The sequence below is a fragment of the Narcine bancroftii genome, chromosome 3, assembly GCF_036971445.1.
Source record: "Narcine bancroftii isolate sNarBan1 chromosome 3, sNarBan1.hap1, whole genome shotgun sequence".
Classification (NCBI taxonomy): Eukaryota; Metazoa; Chordata; class Chondrichthyes; order Torpediniformes; family Narcinidae; genus Narcine; species Narcine bancroftii.
The window spans coordinates 328,962,652-328,978,206 of NC_091471.1; the positions used below are offsets into that span (position 1 = coordinate 328,962,652).

The window sequence follows — 15,555 nt, forward strand, 5'->3', positions numbered from 1 at the left end:
TGGAGGAATTGTGGACGCAGCTGAGGGTTGTTGAAGATTACAAGAGGGTATAGACATGATGCAGAGTTGGGAGGAGAAGTGGCAGATAGAGTTCAATCCGAATAAGGTGATGCATTTTGGAAGGACAAAAGAAGGGTTAACGGTCGGTTACTGAACAGGGTGGATGAACAGAGGGACCTTGGGGTCCAAATCCATACATTCCTCGAGGTCGCTGCGTAGGTTGATAGGATAGTTAAGAAAGTCTGGGATGCTGGGCTTCATTAGTCAGTGGGAGGATTGAGTTCAGGAGTTGAGAGGTCACGTTGCAGCTTGGAGGATCCCACTTGGAGGATTGTATTCAGTCTGGTCACCTCATTACAGGAAGGATGGGGAAGCTCTGGAGAGGGGGCAGAGGAGATTCATCAGGATGTTGCCTGGGTCGGGAAACAAGTCTCATGAGGTGAGGTTAGCAGAGCTGGGACTTTTCTCTTTGGAGCGGAGAAGGATGAGGGGATACTTGATAGAGGTTGACAAGATTCTGAGAGGCAGAGACAGGGTGAACAGCCAGCGCCTGTTTTCCAGACACCAGAGGACATCTGTACAAGGTAAAGGAAGGGAAGTTTTTTTCACACAGAGTTGTGGGGGCCTGGAATGCCTTGCCAGTGGGTGGTGGTGGAGGCTGGAACATTTAAGAGACTCTTAGACGAGCCCATGGATGGAAGAAAAATAGAGGGTCTTAGTGTAGGGAGGGGTTAGTACTTTTTTTAAGGAATATATGGGCCGGCACAACACTGAGGGCTGAAGGGCCTGTACTGTGCTTTAGCAATCCATGTTCTATCCACAACTCCCCCAACATTTGTGTCAACCGACTCGTCCTTCCGCCTCTTCATCTAGGTCATTTATAAAAAAAATCACAAAGAGCAGTGGGTCCCTGCGGAACTCCCACTAGTCACTGAGCTCCAGGCAGAATCCTTCCTGTCCACTATTGCTCCCTGCTTTCTACAGGCAAGCTGGTTCTGAATCCACACAGCCAAGGTTCAACTGACCCCTAATGGCTCTCTGAACGAGTCTCTCATGGGGACCTTGTCAAATACCTTACTAAAATCCACGAGACCACACCTTCCACCTGACCCGCATCGATTTCTTTTGTGGCTTCCTCAAAAACCATAATTAGACTCGAGAGGCACGGCCTTCCCTTCACAAATCTATGTTGACTATCCCTGAGTGGACTGTTTGTCAGAATCAAGATTTATAGTCACGAACAAGTCATGAAATTCGGGGTTTTGTGGCAGCATCACGGGGCAAACGTTCACGTTATAACCATCTTACAACATAACTCTGAAAATAACAGTGCACAAAAAGTCAGGCCGAGTCTGTGGTTCACTGGTAGTTCAGGAATCTGATAGCGAAGGAGAAGAAGCCATCCTCGTCTTCAGGCTCCTGTACCTTTTCTCTGATGGGAGCAGGGTGATGGGGTGGGGGGGTTCTTTGAGCATAGAGGTGACTTTTTTTAAGACGCCGCCTTATGTCAATGTCCTCAACAGAGTGAAGTCTGGTGCCCATGATGTCACAGGCAGAGTTCACAACCGTCTGGAGTTTATTCTTATCCTGAGAGTTGGCGCCTCTGTACCAGGCAGGGATGCAACCAGCCGGAATACTCTCCCCGGTCCACTGAATCTCCTCATATACCCCACAAAGTATAGCTACTGGCGAGCCTTCTTTGCGATCACATCGACGTGGACAGATCCTCGGAGAGGTTGACCATCAGGAATTTTAGGTCCTTGGCCCTCGATGAGGACCAGGTCGTGTTCCCCTGACTCCTTCCTGATGTCCACAATAATCTCCTTGGTTTTTTGCTGACATTTTTGTAGTCGAGCTTGAGCTGATCCGTCTCCCCCCTCCGCATGCTTCCTCATTTCCGTCTGCGATTCTGCCGATGACTGTGGGGTCCCCAGCAAACTTGTAGATGGCGTTGGAATGGCTCCACCTCTCCAAGGGCTCGGGAATCCTTTTGCCATGAGCTTCGCCCGTTCCCGCCTGACACACCGTTTGTGTCCTGTTCCGCCCCAGGCCATCGGAAATCAGAACCGGATGGATCGGATGAAGAAAATTAAACGGCAGTTGTCCATGACTCTCCGTGGCAGCCAGGCATCGGAGAAGTCCCTGACGGACCTTTCAGAGCAGATAAACGTGGAGGAGAACAATGTCAGCGACAGTGGTGAGTTCTGCTTGACTGGAGGGGTTGGGCGGTGGGATGGGGATCACCATAGAACAGCCCATTACAGATCATTCGGCCCTCGATGTTGTGCCGACCCATATATTCCTTCCTTTAAAAAAATAATCCCTACCTCACAACCCTCTATTTTTCTTTCATCTGTGTGTTGAAGAGACTCTTAAATGCCCCTAATATTCCAGCCTTCACCACCATCCCCTGGCGAGGCATTCCAGACCCCCACAACTCTCTGTGTAAAAATAAACTTCCCTCCCTTCACTTTGTACAGAGGATGTCTCTGTTGTCTGGGAAACAGGTGGTGCCTGTCCACCCTGTCTCTGCCTCTCAGAATCTTGTCAACCTCTGTCAAGTCTCCTTTCATCCTTCTACACTCCAAAGAGAAAAGCCCCAGCTCTGCTAACCTTGCCTTGTAAAGACTTGTTCCCCAATCCAGGCAACATCCTGGTGAATCTCCTCTGCCCCTCTCCGTAGCTTCCACATCCTTCCTGTAATGAGGTGACCAGAACTGAAAACAAGTGGGGTCTCACCAGAGATTTGTAGAGCTGGAACATGCCCTCTCGACTCCTGAACTCAATCCCCTGACTAATGAAGTCCTGAGTCCCAAAGACCTTCTTAATGATCCTATTCACCTGCGCGGTGACCTTGAGGGAGGATTGGATTGGTTGTCACAGTCTGGTGTGCCTTGGAGTCTGTGAGGTGAGCAGCAACCCGCTTTTTCTCCACGTCCGCCCCATCCCCAACCTTCCCAGCCGATCCCTTGCCTTTCCCCCTTCCCGCATGCCCAGCTCCGCCCGCCTCCCCCACCCCAAAACCCGCCGTTCCAAAGGCCCAAGGCTTCCGGTGCGCAAGAAAAGCAGGCCGGCGGGGTGGGGGGGGGGGGGGAGGAGGATCCCCCGAGTGAGGGGAGAGTGCAGAATGAGGAGAGCTGGAGCAGACAGGTGGTGGGGGGGAGACCGTCAGGTGGGTGAGGCTGCCCCGAGGAGGCAAGATGGAGGTGGGTCTTTTTATCTTTCAGCTCCCCCTGGGCTCCACAGTTTTAAATCTGTAATCAAAAACTCACATGCTATTAAATTGCATGTTCCAGATTTCATTCGAGGTCATTTGCAAAGGCAAACAGCACTGTACAAGAGTCAGGACTGACCACCCTCCGACAACTCCTTCAGCTCTTCCACCAGCACTGCCTCTACACCATCCTCAATGTCCACTGGAGCAACATTGAAGTCCTTGAGCCAGCGGAGGTCACCCATCTCCAGGCTGCGCTGCCAAAGACCCAAGCTGGGCGGCGGGGGGGGGGGGGGGGGGGGGGTGGCGCACCTCCAGGGCAGAAGTGGGGCTGCTCTAGCCATCACAATGGAGGGGCTCCAGTAAAAGTTGGGGGAGGATACCTGTCACGTTGACCATCGCCAGGTGGCCAGCTCCGGATGCGCGGCCCTTCGCCAGCCTGTCTCCTCCTTCCACGATGCAGGCTGAGGGGGGGGGGTGCTGGCCTGGAGGGCGAGACTCAGGAGCCGTGGACACCCCCCCCCCCCTAAAAATTACAGCCCCTTTTCTACACGGTCCCCTCAATTCAGGGCACCATAACATTTGGGACATTTGGCTTCATGGTGTTTGTGAGAACTCGAGGCTTTGTCGGTGCAGGTAGAAGAGAGCCGGGCTCGCTTCAAAGCTTTTGATCGCCTTTAGAGTCTGTAGCTCCCATTTTTCAACACGAGGGCCAAAGGTAAATGTTTCAATTTAATTCGAAGCCTACAGCGTGATATCCGGCTCTTCCGGCCCACGAGCCTATGCCGCTCCCCCCACCCAACCCCTGGTACATCTTGATCGGTGGGAGGAAACCCATGCAGACACAGGGGAGAACACATGCGCTCCTGACAGGCAGAGCAGGGATTCAAATCCCTGGGGCCGTACCCACCCAACGTGGCAGGGAAAGTCAAAGAGGCCAAGTTGAGGCTGAAAACCTGGACTAAAACAGTAAGAGACATCGCCCAAAACTTTCGGACTTCCAAAATCAATGGTTTGGAACGTCTTTATGATGTTCAGTCATCACAAAGGGACTGGTATTTCCAAGAAGGACCCCCCACTGCGGATGACAGAAGAATTCTCATCGTAATGCAGACAAATGCCCCACAACACCTGTCCCAACAGATCAGAAACCCTCTTCAGGTGGTGGGGGGAGGGGGGAATGGGTCAACGACTGCTGTCCACAGAAGGCTTGATACAGGGGCGTGATGCAAGCCACGGAAATAGGACAGATGAGAAGCGTTGAAATGAGCCTGCAGAATTCCAGATAAACAGCCAGGCGGGCAGATGAGGCCAGGACGAGCCTGCATCAGATGGCGTGGAGACGCAAAGGAACTGCCCCGGGTCCAAAGCGTGCCCCCTGGTCGGTGAAACGCGGTGGTGGGGGTGTGTGGAGGCCTGGGCACTTGTGGCTACCGCAGGTACTCATCCTCGCTGACGATGGGACTGTCAATGGCAGGAGCAGAATGAGGTCAAGCAGCTCCAAACTCAGCAGACGGTGCTTCACCCTGCACAGTGCTGTAATTCAACATGGTCAAACCAAAATGTACGCAGATAACCTTGAATAAAATCTGGAGTGCGGACTTTAACCCCAAGTGAATTGTTTGATTGCAAACTTAAAACTGTGGAGCACAGGAGCAAATAATGAGAAACGGTGTCTTGGTCCCGAATGTTATGGGGAAGGGCGCTGTGTAATTGCTGGAAATTGGACATAACTCTAAACTCTGGAAAGAATCAGCCAGCCATACAGCGCCCGATGGGTGGGAAATAGCGACCTCTCATCAAAAAGGTCGCTGTTGCACCTCCGGGGTTCGAATCCCCGCGCTATCTGCAAGGAGTTTGTACGTTCTCCCTGGAGGGGGTGCTCCTGCCTTTCAAGGATGTACCAGGAGGAGTTGTAGGTCAATTGAGGGGGCACGGGCTCGTGGGCTGGAAGGGCCTGTTACCGTGCTGTAGGTCTGAATTAAACTTTTTCAAAAATGAATTTTAAGTACTGGCCAATCCCGACACAAATGAAGCTGGTTTCTAAAATTAGTGAGTCCAAATTTTGAGAATCGTGTGCACTTTTGGTCACTGAGCTACAGGAAAGATATTAGTAATGTAGAAAGTCTCCAGAGATTTACTGGAATGGTGCCCGGACTTCAGGAACTGAGTTACAGGGAAAGGTTAAACAAGTTCAGGACTTTATTCCCTGAAGCATAAAAGAATGAGGGGAGATTTAATCGAGGTGTTTAAAATTATGAGGGGGACAGACAGAGTAAATGTAGGTCGGCTTTTTCCCCTGAGGGTCAGTGAGATACAAACAAGAGGATGTGGGTTAAGGGGGAAAGGGGAATAGTTTAGGTAGTGGGAGCTTCTTCACGCAGAGAGTGGTGGGAGTGCAGAATGAGCTGAGGTGGTGAATTTTAACATTTAAGAAGAATTTGGAGTACGTGGATGGGAGGGATATGGAGGGCTTTGGATTGGGTGCAGGTCCGTGGGACTGAGCAGAATAGAAGGGCCTGTTTTCTGTGCTATAATGTTCTCTGGCTCTACGGTTCTAAATTATTGAATGAATGCCACTGTCGTGTGCCGAGAGTTAAAGGACAGGATGCAGAGGGTCCAACTTGCCTTGGGTGGGATGGTTTCATTGGCTCTCCCACCCTTCAACTCATTATAGGAAGCTCTGTAGGGGTGCAGAGGATGTTCACCAGGTTGATTCCAGGGATGAGGGGGTTGGGCCACGAGGAAAGATTGAGGTGTCTGGGACTGGACTTGCTGGAATTTAGACGAATGAGAGGGGATCTGGTAGAAACGTATAAAATAATGAAAGGTGCTGATCAGATAGAGGGGGTAAGTTGTTCCCATGGGGGGGGAGACCAGAACCTGTTTAACCTTTTCCTGTAACTCAGTTTCTGAAGTTCTGGCAACATCCGAGTCAATCTTCTCTGCCCTCTTTCTATCTTATTGATATCTTTCCTGTAGTTCAGTGACCAAAACTGCACACAATTCTCCAAATTTGGCCTCACCAATGTCTTATACAACTTTACCATCACATCCCAACTCCTGGACTCAATACTTTGATTTCTGAAGGCCAATGTGCCAAAAGCTCTCTTTACGACCCTGTCCACCTGTGACGCCCCTTTCAGGGAATTATGTCTCTGTATCCCCAGATCCCTCTGTTCTACCGCAGTCCTCAGTTTGACCGTTCACCGTGTACGTCCTTTCTTGGTTTATCCTTCCAAAATGCAACACCTCACACTGGTCTCCATCCTCAGAAACCAGACCTCGTCACTGGCTGATCCACCAGTTCTTCTCCATCCACTCTTCACGCTGTCCCCACTTTGCTTCAGACCCTCATTTGCCTTAGCGGGCCCCAGGGTATCAGCGATTAGTTTTGCCTGTGTCATTCTGTGGCAGTGAAGAGGGAGCGCAGGGACAGGAACGGTGTGAAATTCCATGACCCTTCCACTTGCACACACAGGAGTTCCAGCAACACTGCCGTCTCCCCTGAACTTCCCTCCCTTCACTTTGTACAGATGTCCTCTGGTATCTGGGAAACAGGCACTGGCCGTCCAACCTGTCTACGCCTCTCAGAATCTTGTCGACCTCTATCATCCTTCTACACTCCAAAGCCCTGCTGACCTCGCCTCATGAGAATTGATTCCCCAATCCTAGCAACATCCTGTTGAATCTCCTCTGCCCCCTCTCCAGAGCTACCACATCCTTCCTGTAATGAGGTGACCAGAACTGAACACAAGTGGGGTCTCACCAGAGATTTGTAGAGTTGCAACATGACCCCTCGACTCCTGAACTCAATCCCCCCAACTAATGAAGCCCAGCGTCCCATAGACCTTCTTTACTAGCCTATCGACCTTAAGCAACCGAGCATTAACCCTTCTGGTTTGAGTTCTGGACGAGGTTCTCCTCGACCATGTGGTCTGTCAGGCTTACTGTCTTGATTGTCCAAGTGCAAGGTCCACCCCCACCCCCCTGGACCTTGACCACCCGGTGGAATGAGATGCCAGGTAGCCCAGGGCCAACTCCCCTTCCGTCCTCTCAGCGTTGTGGCGTGGCACGTGAGCTGCCCTGTCATACACGATGCCTTGTCGCCTTCAGGTCGAGTGGCCCAGTCTGGTTTATTACCCTTACACCTGCGCCACGCTGCCTCGGCCGCGCAGCTGAGTTCCGCGCGGCCTGTGCAGAACGGTAAGCGACCCGTCTCTTCTTGCTCTGGGCTTGGTGTGGGCGCTGTGGGTGTCCACTGGGGGGAGGGTGGTGGTGGTGGGAGGTGGGCACGAGACCCAGCAGCCCCTCCCTCATCCTGAGTATGTTCCTTCCAGACGATGAACCACACAGGCGCACATGGGCCTGCGTTTGTAAGGGGGGGCGTCCACAAGATCGCAGAAGTCCGGCCTTTCGAGTGCGCCCCGCTGTTCTGACCGTGAGCTGATCAAGCCTCCCATTCCCCGGCCTTCTCCCTGTGACCCTCGATGCCCTGACTGGTCAAATACCTCTGCCTTAAATCCGCCCAACGACCCGGCCTCCGCCGCTGCCCGTGGCCACAAGTTCCACAACCCTCCGGCTGAAGACGTTCCTCTGCATCTCTGTTCTCCATTGACCCTGAAGTTGGGCCCTCTTGTCCTGGACACTCCCACCACGGGGAAACACCCTTTGCACATCTACTCTGTCCAGGCCTTTCAGTGTTTGAAATGTCTCCTCCGCCCACCACCCCCCCCCATCCTTCTGCACTCCCAACAAGTACAGTCCAATTGTTCCTCGTATCCAAACCCTTTCATTCCTGGGATCAGTCTTCCCTGAACCCGCTCCAACAACGCTGGCTCATCTCTCCTCCAAGACCCCTCCCACACCCCACCATTTACCGTTTACATCCTACCTTGGTTTGCCCTTCCAAAATATAATGCCTCGCACTCAACTCCATCTGCCATCCTCTGGCCCGTGTTGTATTTCAGCCGCCACCTCCTACTCACAAGATCAGGGAATAGTAGCAGGCCATTCAGGCCATCTGCTCTGCCACCCCACCCTGAGCTAAACCATTCTCTGGTTCCAAATTCTGGCCTTTTCCCCTTGATTCCCACCTGGCTCATTAGATCCCCTATCAATCTGCCCCAGAGATCGGGCCTCTACGGCTGGACACGGCAACGACCTACACAAACCAGAGACCCCCCCACCCCCCTCCCCCGGCCAAAGAAATTTCCTTTCGTGTCTGTTTTAAACGGGTTCCTTCTCACCCTCTTGTCCCTGATTCACCCACCAAGGGAAACCTCGACTCTTTCCAATAATCTAACCAAGTCTCTCGGCACCATCCCGCCAGCCATCGAATCACTTCTGTCCAACATTGCGGAACACGGCTGGTAGCCGACCAGGACAGGGTCCGCTGATTCCGACTCTCTGTTTCCCACCAACCAGCCATGCGATTATCCTTCCCGCATTCCACTGGCTTTCATGGGTGAGTGGGGGGGCGGGTTGTTTAGAAAAGACAAGGTTTTGGAAGTGTAAGACACTTCAATCTCCCATGTATTTATTTTGCTACAGGGATATTCACAATTATTTCATTGCAGTGCAATAAAGCTGGTGAAATATTACACAAAATGTCCTTTAGTCCACTGTGAGGAGACAAAGATTCGCCAACCAGCGCCCTCACAGAACCCTCCCCCCTCCGCCGACTTCCTCCAGAGTCCGTGAGAGTCCATGGATTTTCCTCCAGCACCCCCGCAGAGTCTGGTCTGAACCATCGTCCAGATTCGAATCCCCAACACAGCCGCACCCTCTCGCATCCCTCTCCATCTCCTTCTCTCTCTTCCCCTCCCTCTCCCTGGCTCTCCCTCCCCCTCTCTCCCTCTGTCCCCCACTCTCCAAGCCTCTCTCACCCCCACCCTCTCCCTCCCCTTCCCCCTTCCCCTCTACCCCCTCTTTCCTCCCTCCTCTCTCCCTCTCTCCCTCCGTTCCTCTCTCCATCCCTCCATTCCTCCATCCCTTCATTCCTCCCTCCCTCCATCCCTCCCTCCCTTTTTCCCTCTCCACACCACTCCCCCTCCTCCTCCTTTCTCCCTCTCGTCCCTAACGCCCCCCACCCCCACCGCGAGCTAGCCACAGGGTGCTGGGGTTGGGGACAAGGGCCCATCCCGGCTAGCCGCAGTGGCGGGGCAGAGAATCCGTGTCCAAGTGAGGATAAGGGACGGCCAAATGCCCTGGTTTTGTGTTGGCTCTGTTCTGTTTCTGTTAACTGCCTGCTGCATGCCTCGAATGGTTTTCGATTGATGCTATACATTTTTTTTGAAACCTGCAATGTATTTTCATTCAACTTGTGTTTTAATTTCTTCCGTCTTTCTAATTTTTTCCTTCCTCTTGTTTTATCCTCTTTCCCCCCCCCTCCCCCTGCTCTCCTCCACCCCCCCCCCCCACTCCCTCTCGTGATCTCCGCTGCCTTTTTGGTTTTAAATTCCACCCTTCTGGCCGCCACGGTCGCTCGTCTCCTGCTCCCATTCCACGCCGGCGCTTGCTGCCAACCCATCGCGTTGCGGTTCACCCACTTTTCTACGGGATTCCCCACCTGTCCATGTGGACCCTCTCTCTGACCCACGGTATGCTTCCTGCCCGTCACCCGTACCCCCTCCCCCCTCCCCGCCTGTCGACACCATTTACCTCACCTGCGCCATGGTCATTCATACATGTTTGCTTCCTGTTGCTCTACATTTGTGTCTGCATTGTTCTCTCTCTCTCACACTCTCTCTGTCTTTGTACCTCTCTCTCTCTCCTTCCCCACTCTCTCTGTCTTTGTACCTCTCTCTCCTTCCCCACTCTCTCTGTCTTTGTACCTCTCTCTCTCTCCTTCCCCACTCTCTCTGTCTTTGTACCTCTCTCTCTCTCCTTCCCCATTCTCTCTGTCTTTGTACCTCTCTCTCCTTCCCCACTCTCTCTGTCTTTGTACCCCCCTCACTCTCTCTCCTTCCCCACTCTCTCCATCTTTGTACCCACCCTCTCTCACTCTCTCTCTCTTTCCCCACTGTCTCCATCTTTGGACCCCCCTCCTTCCCCATTCTCTCCATGTAAACCACTCTCACGCTCTCTCTCCCCTTGCCCCACTCTCTCCGTCTTTGTACCCTCTCCTTCTCATTCCTTTCTCCTCTCTCCCTCCTTCCTTCCATTCTCTCTCTCCATTCCCTTTTCTCTTTCATCGTTATTTTCTCTCTCCTCATTTCCTTTCTCTCCCTTCCTTCCCTCTCTCTCTCCCCTTTATTCCCTCTCTATTCTCTCTCTCCTTCCCTTCTCTCTATTCTTGTCCTCTGTCATCTGCTCTTGCCCTTATGCCCCTCCCTTCCTTTATACCCTCTCTCTCTCCATCTCTTCTTGTCTCTCTCTCTCTGAATCCATCTGTCTCCCTCCCCACCTCCTCTCTGTCTCTCTCCATTTCTTTCTCTCACCCTTTTTCTGTCCCTTTCTGACCCTCTCCCCCCTGTCCCCTCTCTCTCCCCTCTCTCTCCCCTCTCTCTCCCCTCTCTCTCTCCCCCCTCTCCCCCTCTCTCTCCCCCCCTGCTCTCCCCCCCTGCTCTCACCCCCCGCTCCCTCCCCGCTCTCCCTCCCCGCTCTCCCCCCCCGCTCTCCCCCCCCGCTCTCCCCCCCCCGCTCTCCCCCCCCCCGCTCTCCCCCCCCCGCTCTCCTCCCCCGCTCTCATCCCCCTGTTCACTCTGCCCATCGCCTCACCCCCTCGCTGGCACCCCCACCTTCTCCTCCGTCCCTTTCTCTGGGACACCCCTCCGCTTGCAACACCCCACCCCTCACTCTGGCAAATGCCACCCTTCCCTCCTCTTACTCTCTCTTTCTCTCTCTCTCTCTCTCTCTCTCTCCACTGCCACCCCCACCTTGCACCCCTTTTCCCTCTTCCTACCCCTCCCCCCACTTTCCTCCTGTGTCTTTCCCTTCTGTTCCTCCGGACGTAAAGAGCCCATGGTGAAGAACGGGAAGCCCCCCATGTCCCACAGCATGCAATCCTTCCTGCACCAGTATGCAGGCAGTTTCAAAAAGCCACCTTTTCGAAGGCCTCACAGTGTGGTGGGCAAGAGCCTCAGCTCCCACCTGCAGAGGAACACCACTCTAGGTGATTATCTTTCCGCCATCTCGGGTAAAGGTCTCCGAGGCCTTTCCAGCACACCCCTCGGGTGGAGGGTTGGGACCGGGGTGGGGAGCGCGCGGCCATGACCGGAGGAACTCAGCTGGTCTTGCGGGGTCGGCCCTGCAGGGCTAGCGACCGGTGGTTGGGGGGAAGGTGGGTGTGAATCCCCGCGCTGACTTGTAAGGAATTTGTATGTTCTCCCTTTGTTCCAGGGGGTGGGGGGAGCTTGTGGGTCAAGATGTAAAGCCCAAGAGTCTGCAGACACCGTGGTTGAAGTAAAAGCATGACACTGTAGAAACTCAGCAGGTCAGGCCACATAGAGGAGGCACCAGTGAGGGGCAAACTCACAACCCCTGAGCCATCAGACCCTCCTTCAAGGCAGGATGTGGCAGGAAGGGAAGGTTGAGAATCACCAATCGAGACCCAGTTGTCACTGAAATATTTTGCTTGGGAAAAATGGTCATTGGCCCATTTCCTTGGCCGTTATGAAACTGTGCACCTCACGAGTAAGCAAGTGGGTTTCCAACCTTTTTAAAAATATTTTGATTGGTATTTCACAGTAGAAAAGTTGAACGATACCATTATGAAATGTGCTACAAGTCCAGCAGAAAAAATAGTTGCAAAAATGTTTGTGGAAGTTGAACATTCCAAAGCACAATCTTAGAACCATACAGTACAGAGAAACAGGCTATTCGGCCCCTCTAGTTTTTGAAAACCTTCCTCGCCATCCACAATGCCTCCGATCTTAATGTCATCTGCAAATTCGCCAAGTGATCATCCAGATCATTGATTTAGACGGCAAACAACAATGGTCCCAGCACTGATCCCTAAGGCATAACCCTAGTCACAGGCCTCCAGTCTGAGAAGCAATTGTCCACCACTACTCTCTGGCTTCTCCCCCCACCAGCCATGGTTGAATCCAGTTCACTGCTTTACCACGAACACCGTGCGTCTGAACCTTCCTGGCTAACCTCCCATGCAGGACCTTGTCAAAGGCCTCACTAAAGTCCATGTAGACAACATCTACAGCTTTTTCTTTGTCATCTTTCCTGGTAAACACCTTGAAAACCTCGACAAGATTGGTTAAACATGGCCTACCACGCACAAAGCCCTGTTGACTATCCGTTATCAGTTTCTGGCTATCCAAATAATTGTACATCTAATCTTTTAGAACACCTTCCAATAATTTACCTACCAAATGACGTCAGTCTCTCTGGCCTATAATTTCCAGGGTTACTTTTGGAGCCTTTTTTAAACAACAGAACAACGTGAGTCACCCTCCTATCCTCTGGCACCACCCGTCCAGCCAGATCATTGATGTAGATGACAAATGACAATAGTCCCAGCACCGATCCCACCAGTCCCAGGCCTCCAGTCTGAAAAGCAACCATCCACTACCACCTTCTGCCTTCTCCCACACAGCCAATCTCGAATCCAGTTTACCTCGAACACCCAGTGTCTGAATCATGTTAATGAACTAGAATGAGAACATATCAAAGCAAATATAATTTCCAAAACCCCTTTCCCCTCAGCAAGGTTGAAGAATAACATTGGTGAATCAAAGGGGCACCATCCTATAGTGGGACAATACATTGCCAAAATTTCACGTTAACAAGGTTATGGTAGTGGTCCCTGCATGAGCCCCGTGCCATTTCAGATTTATTGTCAGAGTTAAACGAGCCCTGACTGAGGCTGTCATTGCAGAGTCTGACAGTGGAAATCTAGCAGCTGGTGGCCCTCATTCTCTTTCCTGATGGCAGAGGCATGCACCGGAAGATCCCCAATTATCACTGCTGTCTTCCCTGGTTTTCCATCAGCACCCCCCCCCCACCCCACCATAAACTCGCATCCTGACGCCAGGGGTGGTCTGTGATTGGTAAGGGCGGGACGCGAGGGGAGAGGTTGTGAGCCGCTGCTCTCAACCCGGGGGGGGAAGGGGGTCACTGAAATATTTTGCTTGAGAAAAATTGCCATTGGGCCCTTTCCTTTGGAATTCTGAAACCATGCACATAACAAGTCAATGAGGGACGATCAAACCTTTTTCTTTCCACTCACATCCCTCCTTAAATAATCCCTTCGCCGTCGGTGCTCTGAGGGGTTGCTTAAGGTGGGATGTGAGTGGGAAGAAAAAGGTTTGAAAACCACTGTTTTAATCATCCTTCATTGACTTATTATGTCCATGGTTTCAGATCTCCAAAGGAAATGGGCCAGTGACAATTTTTCTCAAATGTTATGAGCCCAGAGGACCCCAAAACCCAGCTGCAATAGATATTCACCAAGACAAATAGTTACTTAAACAAAAGTTGCTTTTAATTATCTTTAAACATGAAAACAGAATCACACTCTAACTTATTACTTCTTCTTTGGCTTGGCTTCGCGGACGAAGATTTATGGAGGGGGTAAAAAGTCCACGTCAGCTGCAGGCTCGTTTGTGGCTGACCAGTCCGATGCGGGACAGGCAGACACGATTGCAGCGGTTGCAAGGGAAAATTGGTTGGTTGGGGTTGGGTGTTGGGTTTTTCCTCCTTTGCCTTTTGTCAGTGAGGTAGGCTCTGCGGTCTTCTTCAAAGGAGGCTGCTGCCCGCCAAACTGTGAGGCGCCAAGATGCACGGTTTGAGGCGTTATCAGCCCACTGGCGGTGGTCAATGTGGCAGGCACCAAGAGATTTCTTTAGGCAGTCCTTGTACCTTTTCTTTGGTGCACCTCTGTCACGGTGGCCAGTGGAGAGCTCGCCATATAATACGATCTTGGGAAGGCGATGGTCCTCCATTCTGGAGACGTGACCCATCCAGCGCAGCTGGATCTTCAGCAGCGTGGACTCGATGCTGTCGACCTCTAACTTATTACTATTAACTTACTTAATCCCCTTCTAATTCTAAGCACACGTGTATGTAAGGTGTGTGTAAGTTTAGAAAAGTTCTTTAATTCACAGTCCAATCTCACTTCTCATTCCTCCAAGTTCATTGGTTGCAGGGAATTCTTATACTGTGCACAGAATTTAACATTTATGAATCTTCACTAGGCTTTGATGCTTGAAAGGTAAATGGTTACCACTCATAGAGAGATATGTTGCTCATAAGCCACAAATAGATTTCTTCCGATAAGCCACTTGCCAAAGAAACTTGTCCCATCAAGATTTTCCAGATGATAACCTCTTTCTTTCAGGTCACCACAGAGTTCCTTTTCTGTTTCCCTTGTCTCAGGCGAAACATTATGCAACCAGTCCTTTCCTCTTGTAAGGACCACAAGGGCTTTGAACAGGCTGAACTTAGAACTCACAACCTGTCTTCAAAATGGGGTTTTTCCACATTTGCTAGCTTGTCCTGTTCCAGTCCCAACTGCTGCTGCTGAACTGTAGAACTGAATTCTCTCTCTCTCTCTCTCTCTCTCTCTCTCTCTCTCTTAGAACAGCCAACTGTACTCAGACAGACTGCGACACCAGACCCAATTTTCCCTCTGGCATTTTAAATGAGATCTGTTTTGAAGTGTTTATATGTGACCGGCACTAAAAAACCTGCTGCAATTTATCTCCTTTAAAATATATCTATATACAATTTAAAATATAATCCTTCACACAAGCAAAATATTTTGGTAATCATCTTGTCTAGAGCAGTGATTCTCAACCTTATCACATCCCACCTCAAGCAATCCTGTACTGATCACAGAGCCCCGATGGTGTAAGGGTTACCGTGAGTTCATGGGGGAGCAGTTTCCCTGAATTAAAGGATCAGGGTTTATTTTTAAAATGGGAATCACTGATAATGTTTGAAAAAACTTCTTTCCAAAATTTTTCTAAGCTGCGGCGTCCAGAACATATGAATTGAGGAATGGAGGCTACCAGGGCGCAGTATAAGGTGTTTTTCCTCCCAGATTGGACGGACATATGATTGAAGGGTGCGGCCGCTTCTTCAGGCAGGCAGAGAGCAGGTGCTCAATGCAGCGGGTCTCCCAGTCTCAGAAGGCCACGCCAGGTGCGGCGGGATTGCAGGTGAAGAGTCGTCTCACCTGGAAGGGGACGGTGGGGGCCCCAACTGGTGGCGAGGCAAGAAGTTTCAGGGCAGGGTGTGGCTTACAAGGGTTAAGTGCCAGGAGAGTGCCACGGAAGGGGGGGGTGTGGGGGGCGGATGAAAAGACGAGGGATTTGCATCGGGAGCGGTGTCTGAAGACAGCGTAGATGCTTGGTGGTGGGATTTTGCCAGAGATGGGCAGA

At 51.7% G+C, this 15,555-nt stretch overlaps 1 protein-coding gene across 6 annotated transcripts in view; it reads left to right on the forward strand.

Moving 5' to 3' along the window:
- LOC138759177 (cyclin-dependent kinase 17-like) overlaps positions 1-15,555 on the forward strand; it is an 87,189-nt gene that overhangs the window by 19,160 nt on the left and 52,474 nt on the right. For all 6 annotated transcript variants that reach the window (XM_069929213.1, XM_069929214.1, XM_069929215.1 and 3 more), the window contains exons 2-4: positions 2,050-2,197; positions 7,331-7,420; positions 11,175-11,330. In XM_069929213.1, the coding sequence (XP_069785314.1) occupies positions 2,050-2,197; positions 7,331-7,420; positions 11,175-11,330 (394 nt within the window). The remainder of the gene's footprint in view (positions 1-2,049; positions 2,198-7,330; positions 7,421-11,174; positions 11,331-15,555) is intronic.